Raw genomic sequence first — 15,220 nt, forward strand, 5'->3', positions numbered from 1 at the left:
TCATCTAAGTGCAGTTGTCCTTATACCATTTGGAATATAACAAAAAAGCCTTATATAAAGTTATGATAGAAGATTTAGAATTTAAATCTGAACACTTTAAAAGAAGTTTCATATCACTGAACAAGAGATGGTCTCAGGTACGAGCTGGTGTCAAAAGGGTTAAACGAAACAACAAAACACTAGAAACCATTGAGAATTATAACAATGATGTTGGATATTTTTCATAAAAGGAAAACAACATCATTCAAAACAGTTAAACAGTTCAGTCATTCGGTTGGTGATTGTCATTATTAAAGCAAAACAAAACTAAAAGAAAAGGCAAAAACCACTTTACAACGATGGCTAAATGAACATTTGCAGATAACACAGTAAACAAAAAAAGTGATGTGAAGGAAGATAGAAAGAGAAAGAAACTATCGATACTGGTTGAACTAGATAAAGGAAACTCAATTATTAAAATAAAGAAATGAATAGAAATATTTAGTGAATATAACATCGATGGGAAAGAGGAAGTGAGAGAAATAAGAGATGGGTTAATACAAGAAATCTTAATAAAGACAATGAATTTAGCAATTTCAAAAACAGGAATTCTTCTTTGAAACAATGGTTTATCTAAAAGAAGCTCCAGAATATTCAACAGAATATTAAATAATACTAAATAAGGATGATATAATGACTGACAAAAATTGAAATAAATATTTGGAAGACGTATGGAAACCATAACAAAAAAGGTATCGTGAATTAAAAAGGAGACAGAAAAGAGGGAGAAATTAAAAGTAGTCAGTTACAAAATATATTCACTGGAGAAATAATCTTGGTATAAATGAAATAAAATATAAACTAGGAATTGCTTGCATTAAACTTTCAGCCAGAATACTTTACAGATATAAACAAGGCCTTAGCAAGGGATCTCATCAGAATGCTGTAACAAAGAAATCTAATATTTGGCTATTTTAACCCTTTAACAGTGAGATTACTTGGTCAAATATAATATTTATGTATTCACATTGCTTTGAATTAATCATGCATTAACTAATAGCTCTAAGATTTCAATGGTGTGAATGTTTGTTTTTAGAATGACCTTGTAGGGTAGGTGTGAGAGGCTGGATCTGGCCAGTTTCAATATAAAATGAGTAGAATATTTGGGACAGATGTGGGTGGGTAAAATGCTTAAGAACTTTTATCTGACACCCCAACTCTTAATACAGGAGCTTTATGTAGTCAGTCACTTTATCAGCTAATAATAACAAGAGAAATCATCCTTGAAACAACAATCTATCATTGTAACATGAAAAAAAACAACAACAAAAAAACAAACATTTGGTGATACAGTTCTCCAAATACGATATTAAAGGAAAAACTGGAAAGATGGTCAAGGCCTGACTCTCTTTAATTATAGGTCTATCTGGTCAGGGGAAACAAAAGGGTAAACATTAGCAACAAAACATTAACTGTAGATCATTCATTTGTCTAGCAACATCATATAAATAGTCAACTTCCATATTCTGACATTTTCGTATGCCAGTTAAAGTGCAAAATCTTACCAAAGAGGCAGGAGCTTATCTTGCTGAGAGATATATGGATAGAGGGGGTAAGTCCCTTATAAGTAAAAACCTTGCTAAGTTGTTGTCCCTTGTAAGAGAGTATGACCTGTAGCTTGTGCCATGCTTTTTTGCAGTTGTTTTAGGCGCTGTGTTGCCATGAGCAGATATTGACACTCTCAGCCTTTTTGAGTCTTCAGTCAGTGGAACACTGAGAATGTGAGAGCTGGGGGGGGGGGAGTTACACCAATAATCAGCTGGTACTCATTTTCAGTTGAGTAAACTGGAGCAGAGAGGAACTAAGTGCCTTGCTCAAGACATACAATCTGTTGCTCTATCCAGGAAATGAACTGATGACCTTACGTTCAGGATCCCAACAACTTAGCCATAGGCCACGTATCCTCAATAAAAAAAAGGAATGGTAACATACAGTTGAAGTAGAGTGACAAACAGTAAACAGCCCATAATTGACTACCAAAATGCATTTGTAAACTAAAAGGAGTCCAAATAAATAGAATAAAACTAATAAAGGAACTAAGTTATCGATGGTGTAGAAAAGTAAATACTTTGGAGCAGAAGATATAAAACTAGCACAATTTCCAATAAGAATAAGAATTTTCTTGGGGGATTTGTTGTCTCTGTTGCTTTTTCATCAAATGGCTTTATTGAAGCAGCCAGCCTACATTTACATCTCTTGTAAACAGACAGCTTGAAAACTGTATGCAAGAGATGATAACTAATTAGAAGATTCACTATAAATAGTGTAAGGATTCAGTAGAGACATTTACATGGATATGGGACTTGAGACGTGTGTGAAAGCCATAAAAATAAAAAGAAACAGAATTTAAAATAACAAAAAGGCAACAAGAGATATATAGATATCTAGAAATCAAAGTACTAAAGCAAGAACAGATATTAATAAATACTTAGGAATAAAGCAAGCAGGCGATATTCAGCAAACAGAAGTGAAGGAAGAAATTAAATGGAGAATACTGTAGTGGAACCACATTAGTATTACGAACATGACTAAACATAAAACAAAATAGTAATAACAATAATAATTAGTGTAAACACACTGGCTAAACCATTAATTGGCTACAGTTTCAGTGAAAATAAATTGGAAAGTGAGTGCATGGAGCAAGATAGACAAGAAAAGAAGGAAATTTATGATAGGATTTTAAATATATCACCATTCTAAATCTTACGTGGGTAGTACGTTCTTACCATTGAGATAGAGGTTTTATTATAGGAGAAGTAAAAAAGAAACTAATATGAACAAACAATATAAACAGCAATGTTTTCTATACATATCAAGAAGAAAGGAGGCAAGTAGGTACAATAAAATGATTGTTAGTATAGAGGTAACTGCAGGTAAGGAGAGAACACTAGACAAAGAAGTAAGAATATAATGATACATGAGACAAAAACTAAAAGATATAGGAATTAAGTGAAAGAAAGGGGCAAATTAAACCTCAACATGGTTGTCAGTATCTGGCAAAAGAGGATAAGGGGCCTGGTGTGAATATGAAAGTAAACCAAAATAAACTTCCAGTACACAAGTCCAAGACTAAAGCCTTTATAACACTTGTAGTAGAGTTTATCCACAGAAAGCTACTTAATATATCACACTTAGTGGGAGACAGCTTGAGGACTGCTGCAGGGGTCTTCACTAACAACCTACCCATTGACTGTTCTTTCTGTTTTCTGCCCTCATTTCTTTGCAAGCCAGCACCTTCTCACTTTCATCCTTCTCCTACATAATAATGGTCAAGAGATCCTTCAACTCCTTCTTGAATAAATAACCTTACTGTAAACTCCATGATCTCTAAAGATGAATTTGAATCCTTGATGTTGGTTTTCTACCAAGAGGAGGCTGAGAGAGGGTGGACCTCCTTTCATCTGGGTGTTTTCTGTTCAAGTGTTCTTTGTCCTCTTTTTGTTTCGACTATCTTCAACAATCTGTCACTTCTCTTAATTTTCCATTTCCTCATCATGACAAGACAATCAGATAATGCCACTCATTATGACAAGAGAGTCTGTTAGTTCTTGGGTCTGAGAGCAATACAATTTCTTTCACTGTTTTCAGATTCATTGCTGGTTATACTCGGAGAATCTTTGGTGCTCGCATCTTTGTTTCTCAACCTCCTCCTCCAGGCAGAAAGCTATAAAATAGCCTTTACTATCATACATCTAGCATCCAGGTTTTCTGCTCTGGAGCACCAGTCCCATGGCTTTTCTTTCAATACCCACGACGAGACACAGTTCAAGAAAGGCTTGTGATTTTTGGATGTCAATAAGACTGGCATATCCAATGAAGACCCCCAAACCACAGATTGTTCCTAATTAATTTGGTGCTTATCATCTTCCTGTGTCCAGTCACAAAATGATGAGGAACCAAAAGTCAAAATCACTGCCAACCATCCCCTACCACGACTCCCGCATTATGGCATGAGCCACTGGGTAAGGATCTGATATATACTACTTTGCTTTACTTTCTTTTGACCCATTCTTTCACTGGATACCTCTCTCATATGCTTTTTTTTTTGCCCAGGAGTTAGTCTATATTATGTGACTCTCTTAGACTAGAAATGCTGGCAAAACTGTATTATCACTACTAACCTTATAAACAATATAACATTTATTTTGCTTGTTAAAGTTTGAATGGTTGCTGTTTTTGATTTTTCAATGTAGTGAATATTCTTCTTAAGTTTTTTCTTAAAATTTTGTTATTCTTTTACAAAGATTTCTTTGTGGGTGTGATTCATGCTGTCAGGTTTATAATAATTATCTCTGTCATCTAGACATAGATGAAACCGCCTTCAATGATAAGTAAATAAACAGATTCTTCAAAAATTGAATAAATTCTTAAAAGATCGTTCATTCATCTTGAGATAATGTCTTTAAAAAATCCTCCAAAATTCCATAAGGCCATAGTTTACAAATAATCCAAAAGAAAATATTTTTCATTTAATGAATCAAAGCAAAATCTAAAAACATGGCAAAGCAGTAAAACACAACAAGCCACAACAACTAATAACAGTAAGGATAAGAATCCTTTCTATTATAGGCACAAGGCCTGAAATTCGTGGGGAGGATGACAGTCGATTACATCAACCCCAGTACTTGACTGGTACTTAATTTATCGACCCCAAAAGGATGAAAGGCAAAGTTGACCTTAGCGGAATTTGAACTCAGAATGTAGCAGCGATTCTGCCAGCTCACCACCTTAATAATAATAATAATAATCTTTTCTACTCTAGGCACAAGGCCTGAAATTTTGGGGGAGAGGGCCAGTCGATTAGATTGACCTCAGAACGCAACTGGTACTTAATTTATCAACCCTGAAAGGATGAAAGGCAAAGTTGACCTCGGCAGAATTTGAACTCAGAATGTAAAGACAGATGAAATACTGCTAAGCATTTCACCCATCACGCTAATAATTCTGCCAGCTCGCCACCTTAATAATAATAATAATGATAATAACAACAACAACAATCCTTTCTAGTACAGGTACAAAGCCTGAAAATTGGTGGAGAGGGGGATAGTTGTTCAACTGGTACTTATGTCATCAGCCCAAAGGATAGAAGGCAAATGCAATCTTGCTAGAATTTGAACACAGAACGTTAAGATAAATGAAATGCCACTAAGCATTTTGTCTACTTTGCTAATGATGATGATGATGATGATGACAACATTTATGAAAATTGATGTAACTCTTCATGCAGGAAGATATAAAATAAGAAGAGTGCAACACAGTTTGTAATAAATAGAGATTGACTTTGTTTATTGAACTGAACAATATTTCAACTGTCTTTCTATCTTCTTAAGCTTCAAATTGAAAAAAGAAAAAAGGTCAGATATACAGAAATTCAAAATCTGGACTGGAATACTCCGGAATAACTGGTTACCAGTTATGTAAAAGTGAAAATAGATAACAATCATTTTTTTTTTGTTTCTAAAAAAGGGATATGAAATATTCCAGTTCAAATCAGGAATTTCTGTATATTTTACGTTTTTCATTTTAAACCTGAGAAAGACAGACATATTGTCAAAATATTGCTCAATTCAATAACCAGACTCAATCTCTGTTTATTACAAATTGTATCACACTCTTACTGTTATGTAATGATGATGATGATATAATAATAATAATAATAATAATAATAATAATAATAATAATAATAATAATAATAATCCTTTCTACAATAGGCACAAGGCCTGACATTTTGGGGTGGGGGATAGTTGATTACATTGACCCCAGTACGCAACTGGTACTTAATTTATTGACCCCGAAAGGATGAAAGACAAAATCGACCTCAGTGGAATTGGAACTCAGAGTGTAGTGGCAGACAAAATACCGCTAAGCATTTCACCCGGCGTGCTAAAGATTCTGCCAGCTTGCAGCCTAATGATAGTAGTAATAATAATGACTTCAAATTTTGGCACAAGACCAGCAATTCTGAGGGAGGGGTAAGTCGCTTATCATCAAAACCAGTGCTCAATTGGTACTTATTATACTGACCACAAGAATGCAAAAAAGCAAACTCAATTTCAATAGAATTTGAACTTAGAAAGTTGAAGATGGATGAAATACTGCTAAGCATTTTTGCCCAGCAGCCTAACAATTCAACCAACTCACCACCTTACTACTACTACTACTACTACTACTACTACTTCTACTACTGCTACTAATAATAATGATAATAACTTCTTATATAAAGTATGAGGCCAATAATTTGAGGGAGAGAAATACTCCACGATATCAACCCCAGTATTTGACTCGTACCATATTTTATAATCTCTGGAAAGTCACAATTCAATATTTGCTACCCGCACGACCATTTTCACCAGTGTCACAGTACCAGAGCTTGCATCTGCAGTTTCCATGCGTGCTGCAGCTCTCCTCTACTTGACCAAGCTTTGTGAAGCTGCTGACTGACACCACCTTCTGCTGCATGATACTCAATTAGAGGAGGTAAATTACACACATCTGAAGAGGTTAACAAAATTAAATGGATGCCAATGAGAGATTGCTGTAAAGACCTATCGTTAATTTACAGGTCACGGTTGAAAGTTGATGTTGCTTAGTTTCAATTGGCACTGACCAAACAGACCTATTGTCAAAAGCATTCCAGTCGTGACCATCCAGACTTTTATTCAAATATAGTGTAGCTTGGACTACATTATCCAACATGGTTTGAGAGAGATTTGATAGCAATTCTTAGCGATATGAGGAACTAGAGAGAGATCTTCTAAGCTGAAGCTAGCAGAAGCAGAGAGAAAAGCCTGGCAGGGCATGTGCTGACAACTGAAATGCATTCAGGTGTTCCATATTCATGGAGATCAGAATTGCTGAAAGATAGCATCAAAGATGAGTAGATATATTGAACGTAAGATGATAAAATGAATAATACTGAAAAAGAAGTATGGATGGACAAAACAATATTAAATGTCTATTACTGGTTAAACTACTGCACTAAAGTGGTTTTGGATACAGCGGTTTATGAGACAGCTATGAACCACATTTATACGTGGATATTCTTTACAACTTCTTGCTTAAAGTAATAACAACTTTGTCTATTCACTTAGTAGAGATGCTTGATGAAAATGGGAGTAGATAAATGTGCAAAGATCACCCTGAAGAAGGGGAAAACATATGACATGATACATGGTTAAATAAAGATAGTGAAATCAAAGATTAGATCAAAGTCAGCCCTGCATATATATATATATATATATATATATATATATATATTAATAACTAAGCAGGTCTTGGATACAACGTCATTCAAGAAAAAAGTAAAAAATTCAAGCAAGAAATTTATGTACTTAAGATAGAAATAAATGCCAAGAATAAAAGAGATGAGTGTTAACCTATTAACTATATTAATAATAAGTTATACTTTTAATGTAATAAATTGCAATATCAATACATGACAGTGGTAAGAGAGCGTAAAAGGGAAAAAAAAAGCAGATGAAAATAATGACATACAAAAATCACCACCCAAAAGCAGGCACTAACAAATTATATTATCGTGGGTAAAAGAAATAGATTTCTACCTTTAGAAATTTATTATAAGATAGCTATTGTAAGTTAAGTATATGTGTGTATATATATATATATATTATATATATATATATATATATTAATAACTAAGCAGGTCTTGGATACAACGTCATTCAAGAAAAAAGTAAAAATTCAAGCAAGAAATTTATGTACTTAAGATAGAAATAAATGCCAAGAATAAAAGAGATGAGTGTTAACCTATTAACTATATTAATAATAAGTTATACTTTTAATGTAATAAATTGCAATATCAATACATGACAGTGGTAAGAGAGCGTAAAAGGGAAAAAAAAAGCAGATGAAAATAATGGCATACAAAAATCACCACCCAAAAGCAGGCACTAACAAATTATATTATCGTGGGTAAAAGAAATAGATTTCTACCTTTAGAAATTTATTATAAGATAGCTATTGTAAGTTAAGTATATGTGTGTATATATATATATATATATATATATATATATATATATATAGAGAGAGAGAGAGAGAGAGAGAGAGAGAGTAGGAATAGCCATAAGTTAATGCTGATAACCAGGGAACACAAAAATGTAAGAAATATCCTGTATTTTGTGAGAGACAAACAATAAAAAGACAAATATTTCTACAACACTCCAGAACACCATGACACCCACAGTCATGGTAAAGCCTATCTGGTTCAGAAGTTTATTGCATAATCAAGTGGATTCGGGTTCATTAGCTTGGGGGCCAACCAAAGCCATGCGAGTTGATTTGGTACACAGAAACTGAAAGAAGCCCATGACGTATACATACATGTATACACACTTTTCTGTGAGTGTATGTGTGTGTTCCTACCTGTCTTGACATCACCTGATGGTTCTAAATGAGTATTACTGTCATGCAGGTGGTGTCACTTGTTCCCCATCCCTGGTGAAATGTTTGGCTATGAAGAGACATTACCTTATTTGGAAACATCTGAGAGTGTTAGTGACATGAAAGGAATCTGGCTGTGGGAAATCTTCCTCAATAAAATCTGTCTGACCAATACAAGCACGTAAAAAGCAAATGATAAATCAAAAGTGGCTTCCATGCTGGTGGCACGTAAAAAGCACCATCCGAACGTGAACAATGCCAGTGCCTCCTGACTGGCCCCCCGTGCCAGTGACACATAAAAAGCACCATCCGAACGTGATTGATGCCAGGCATGCCTGACTGGCTCCTGTGCTGGTGGCATGTAAAAAGCAGCCACTACACTCACGGAGTGGTTGGTGTTAGGAAGAGCCTCCACCTGTAGAAACATTGCCAGATCAGATTGGAGCCTGGTGCAGCCTTCTGGCTTGCCAGTCCCCAGTCAAACCGTCCAACCCATGCCAGCATGGAAAGCAGATGTTATACGATGATGATGATGATGATGATGATGATATATATTCTTTTAATTCTTTTACTTGCTTCAGTCATTTGACTGCGGCCATGCTGGAGCACCACCATTAGCCAAACAAACTGATCCTAAGACTTATTCTTTGTAAGCCTAGTACTTATTCTATTGGTGTCTTTTGCTGAACTGCTAAGTTACAGGGTCACAAACACACCAACATTGGTTGTCAAGTGATGGTGGGGGGACAAACACACAGACACACCCACAAATATATATACAATGGGGTTCTTTCAGTTTCCATCTGCCAAATCCACTCACAAGGGTTTGGTCGGCCCAGGGCCACAGTAGAAGACACATGCCAAAGGTGCAATGCAGTGGGACTGAACCTGGAACCATGTGGTTGGGAAGCAAGCTTCTTACCACAAAATCACTTGCATGACAGTAATACTCATATATTTGTGTGGGTGGGGGTGATATCTTTGTGTTTGTGTATGTCCCCCACGAATGCTTGACAACTGGTGTTCTTGTGTTTACATCCCCATAACTTAGCAGTTCAGTAAAAGAGACTGATAGAATACATAACCATTTTATAAAAATAAAAAAAAGGAAAAATACAGGCATTGATTCATTTGGCTAAAAATTCTGCTGAGTGATGCCCTAGCTGGGCTCCAGTCTAATGACTGAAACATGTATATATATATATATATATATATATATATATATGTGTGTACATATGTGTGTGTGTTTGTTTATATATGTGTGTGTGTGAGTATATGTATGTATGTGTGTGTGTGTGTGTGTGTGTGTGTGTGTATGTATATATAAACAAATGCCTTTTAAACATGGGACTGATGGGTCAGGAATGACTTAGGCTGAACAACAATATCCCCGCCCACTTCCATACAGTCTAGACAAAAAACAAAACAACAAAAAAACAAAACAACATATACAGAAAATTAGCAGCAGTATCAATCACCTCATTAGCTGCTGAACAGTGCCGGGATGTAAGCGATCAATGATAAGTGCAGAAGAACGGCGACTGTTGCATTGTAACAAAGTCCACTTTGTTGGCTTCTACAGACGTAGGCTGTTCAGTGGAGTGAGTGCATTTCAGACTTAATTATGCAATTAACGAATGTGTGTAGAAACGCAAAGTATGGTTCTTTGTTAGGTGGAGAAGACCCAGTTTATCTGAACGATAGGTCTCTAAGTTGTACCTCATTATTAGACCCGTATGCCAAGGGTGTGTTCAATCTGAGATTACTTGGGGTTACATAACAGTTATAACACAAATTATGTAGTGCACACTGCTAATATTGGTTCCAAATTTTGCCACAAGGGCAGCAATTTTGGAGAAAGGGCCAAGTTGATTACATTGACTCCAGTGTTCAACTGGTACTGATTTTATCAACCCCGAAAGGATGAAAGGTAAAGTTGACCCCAGTGGCATTTGAACCCAGGACATAAAGACAGATAAAATGCTGCTAAGCATTTTACCCAAAACACTAATGATGCTGACCATTAACTGCCCTAAAGACCCTCAGATAACATCAGTAGAACAGAAAAGAGAGCTGGAGCTAATTAACAACGAAAACACTAATATCAGTTTCACATTTTGGCACAAGACCTGCAGTTATGAGGGGAGGGGTTAAGTCGATTACATCGACCCCAGTGTTCAACTGGTACTTATTTTATCAACCCTAGAAGGATGAAAGGTGAAGTCAATCTTAGTGGAATTTGAATTCATTTAGAACATAAATACAAATGAAATGCTGCTAAGCAGTTTCCTCAGAATACCAACAATACTACCAGCCCCCCCCCCCAACTCACAGCAACAATACTAATCTCAAGCGAACCGCTATGAGATCACTAATCTGGATAAACTCAACCATCCAATTTCTTTTAAATTCCACTTGTCATAACAAAAGTGGTCATGTTTGATAATGTAGACTGTGGTATGTGATACAAGTGAGCAAGACAGCTTTGGCAGACGACCTCTTTTGTCCATTGCTCTGTTCCATCAGATTTAATCTTAGGTTAAATGGCAAAACAGAATTTTTAAAAAAGTGCAACAGGTGCCGGTGTGGCTGAGTGGCAAGAAGCTTTGCTTCCCAACCACATGATTCAGGAGTTCTGTCTCGCAGCATGGCACCTTAGGCAAGTGTCTTGTACCATAGCCTTGGGCTGACCAAAACCTTGTGAGTGGATTTGGCAGATGGAAACTGAAAGAAGCTCACCGTGTATACATATGTGCATGCATGTGTGTGTATTTCTGTTTTTGTTTGTCCTCCACCATAGCTAGAAATACTGGGGTTGATTTGTTTGGCTCATATTCTTCAAGGTGGTGCCCCAGCATGGCCATGGTCTAATGACTGAAACAAGAAAAAGATGCCCTTCATTACCTCTGCCTTAGCAAAGGCGGAGGTATTGTTTTCAGTTGTTTTGTTTGTCTGTCTGTGGACAAGGTGTCTCAAGAACTGCTGGATGGATTCGTATGAAACTTTCAGGGATATTTGGCCTCATGACTGACACAAACTGATTAGATTTTGGGATCAATCTGGTACCAGACAAGGATTCTGGATTATTTCTCCTGTTTTTCACTTAATTTATGAGAGTGGTCGGGTTCATTTTTAGTATTCTCGTTTATGAGAGCGGTTGAGTTTATTTCAGATATTCTCAATTTAAAAATCATCTCTGGCTAATTATTGAGAGGACATTGGTGTTGCCTTGGTGGAGGTTTGCGTTCTCTGAGTGCTCTTGTTAATATTGCTCTAACTTTCCCAGCTTCAACCAAAACTAGCTTCATCATGTTGTAGCCTCTTCACCTTCCTTGTAGCAATTTCTAACAATACTGCTACGTCACTTACAAGAGATAATGTCTTACTGCACAGGAGTGGGGAATATAAGCAACAGGGTTCCAGTGCTGTGTAAATCATAGGCTCTCGGTGGTGTGAAAAGTAAAACCAGTCTTCGCAATATTTTAATGAAGAGCATAGGGTAAAACCAAACAATGGAAAAGATCATTGCACGGAAACCTTCTGTACTTATAGCACCACCAATGCCATCCATGGAACAACAGATGTGTGGACTCATCTCATTATTTGGCAGATAATCCAGCTGCTGTAGATGTTCTCATTGAGATCTAACAACATATACCTAGCCCAAGCTAAGTAAATTTAAAATCTACATACAGTGAAGAGCATTGTGGTTTGTTTGAAGCATTGTAGTACAGAAAGTTGAAAAAACCTTTATATTTTAGGTGCAAAGGCCTTTCTACTGGCACAAGCACCAGACTATCCAAAATATCAAAATCTATGTAAATACACATTTCTTTGACTGTATTCTTCTGAAAATAGGCCTTTGTAACATAAAGGTTTTTGAAAACTTTTAGCATTGTAAGATTTCCTTATTTCTCTTTTCACTCATTCTTCTTCTTCTGTATTTGGCATTTTCTTTGAAGACAAATAAATGAGTGGAAAACCAGTGAAGAACCACATATTCAGCAGGGGGAAGCAGGCCTATTGTAAACTATATCAGCTCTATAACTGACTGCTTTTTATCAGAAGAACCAGGAACTTGAAGATTTTGGTGACGGTCTGCATCAGCAAAAAATTAATCCATAAGAGATTTCATACAATTCAATAAGTTTGATTACCATGGTGATTGGTGTTAGCTAAAGTTTCAGAATTTCACTCATCAACTGAGAGTGAGGAAGAGAGAATGGAGGAAGTGGGGGAAACAAAGAAGGGGACAGACAGAGAAGAGGAAGAGGAGAATAGAAGTGAGGAGAAAGGGAGGGAGAGGGAAGGATGAAAAAGAGAGGAAGAGGAGATAGGAAAAGAGGGAGTGGAAAAAGAGAGGAAAAGAGAGAGAGGGAGAGAAAGTGGTTTTGTTACTTTGGTGATTAGCTAATAAAGAAAAACATCAGTGATAACACAGTTAAATTTTTTTTTTTTTTCGTTACCGACAAAGGGCACACAAGGTGCAAAATATCAAGATTCATCACTCTTCATGTCAAGTGAACTTATCAAACACCTTTATGAACTTTATAGGTTTATTTGTTAAGTCTTATAGGAGGCTACTTATTTTGAGACACGTGAATAAAAACAGAGATTTATGTTTCGATATTGCTCAAAGGATCCATTTGTTACTGTGATTCATTGCTAGAACAATTCCTTTCAATAGAGAATGGAATATAAATAAGAATACCATATTATACACAACAATAAATCTTCCAGTAATTGATACGTAAGCAGTAAACATAATATATCAAAGGTTTAGCTATTTGATTTTTCTTTCTGTTACCAAACTATAATGAAAATGTTCCTTGATCTTCTTAATATTCATTAAGTAACCACTGTGTAATCTAGTGACAGGAATAAAAGTGTGTGTCATGACATAGACATGACTAGGTAGTAAATTTAACTTTGCAATCATGTAATTCTGGGTTCAATCCGACAACACAGTACCTTAAGCAAGCCTCATCTTAACCATTACTGCATTAGCGGAACTTGTTAGAGAGAAACTATGCAGAAGACCATCATGTGTTATACTCTTTTACTTGTCTCAGTCATTTGACTGTGGCCATGCTGGAGCACCACCTTTTAGTCAAATAAATCCATCCCAGGACTTATCCTTTGTAAGCCTAGTACTTATTCTATCGGTCTCTTTTTGCCAAACTGCTAAGTGACGGGGATGTAAACACACCAACATCAGTTGTCAAGCAATGATGGGGGACAAACACTGACACAAACAACAAATGCATGCATATATATATATATATATATATATATATATATATGACAGGCTTCTTTCAGTTTCCGTCTACCAAATCCACTGACAAGGCTTTGGTCGGCTTGTGGCTATAGTAGAAGACACTTGACCAAGGTGCCATGCAGTGGGACTGAACCCATTCTAGCATAGGCATTGAAATTTTCAGACTAAAATATACAGCCAAAAGAGGTTGAGAAACTTATAGAGGAAGAAGAATTTTAGAGGACCAAGAATTCCATGTGAAGTGCAACAGGATTTGGAAAGATAGCGATGGAATCTGAATGCTTATACTGTATACAATACTAACTCTTATATTGGAAAATACTGTGTGTGTGTATATATGTGTGTGTATGTGTGTGCGTGAGTCTTTTGCTAATATGCAACAGTGAAGGATATATACATCAGCATTGTTTAAAAAAAACTGCTTTACAGATCTGCACTGAGCTGCACAGATATCTTCTTGATGCTCTCACCTTCAGAAATTCCACAAATCAGTGACTGTTCAAGTGGAAACCTGTAACTTAAAATCACATTTTCAGCAATTGCAATAGCAGATGAAATAAAATAAAATCTCACCTTTCGAGGTAATTTGATGATCCAAGATGGTGGAATGATGATGTTACTGTGGACGCCAAGGGTACATTGTTCTTCAAAGTGTCGCATCATAAAGCAAGTGATTTTATTGTGGTAAGCCATTTTGCACCAGGAACAACTGATAGCAATGATTTCCTGCAACAAGAAAATGGTTACATGAAAATATTTTCAAATAGATCACAATGAATTTTTCTTTGTTTATATTGATTTCAGCCACTAAGACTGTTGCCAAGCTGGGGCACTGCTTTCAGAGGCATTTAGTTAATTTTATTAACCCAAGTATTTTGTCTTATTTTTATTTCATCATATATATATATATATATATATATATATATTATAGGTAAATAAGATTCTGGTGAAAACCTTGTCGTATGCTATGTAAAACTTTCCCACAGTTATTGGCTACCTGAGGTCATCATACAATGGAAATGCTTCTGCTACTGGATATATCGAAACAAATGTAGTGATTTTAAATACTGAAAGTGAAAATGTTGTTCAAACCATTTCTATTATCTGTCTGTCTGTATGTATGTATATAAATGTGAGTGTGTGTTTGTGTGTGTGTATATATATATACACACATGTGCATATATATTGCTTGTTTTTATGTTCAGTTATAATAATAGCAATTTTAAATTAATCTGATAGGTTACTTTATACTTATGTAGAGTACAAATTTATTATTCTTATACAAGATTGTCGTTGATAATGACTTTGGTCAAAACCAGTCAAGCTATCGTTGAACTGCTGTGCATCAGAGTTAGTCTTGCTTTTATATAATCTCTGTTGGGTTAAAAGCATCTTTGGGTGTGTAGGTGGTGATTAGGTGTTTGCTGTCAGCTGTTATGGAAAGGTGTTTTTGAAAAAATTTTATTGATTAAATTTCAGCTTATGCTATTGTTTAGAAATTAT

General features: G+C 35.7%; 1 protein-coding gene across 1 annotated transcript in view; it reads right to left on the reverse strand.

Moving 5' to 3' along the window:
• LOC115219701 (diacylglycerol kinase zeta-like) overlaps positions 1-15,220 on the reverse strand; it is a 545,273-nt gene that overhangs the window by 192,567 nt on the left and 337,486 nt on the right. The window contains exon 8 of the mRNA XM_029789877.2: positions 14,291-14,443. Within this exon, the coding sequence (XP_029645737.1) occupies positions 14,291-14,443 (153 nt within the window). The remainder of the gene's footprint in view (positions 1-14,290; positions 14,444-15,220) is intronic.

The sequence above is a fragment of the Octopus sinensis genome, linkage group LG15 (genome assembly GCF_006345805.1).
Source record: "Octopus sinensis linkage group LG15, ASM634580v1, whole genome shotgun sequence".
NCBI lineage: Eukaryota > Metazoa > Mollusca > Cephalopoda > Octopoda > Octopodidae > Octopus > Octopus sinensis.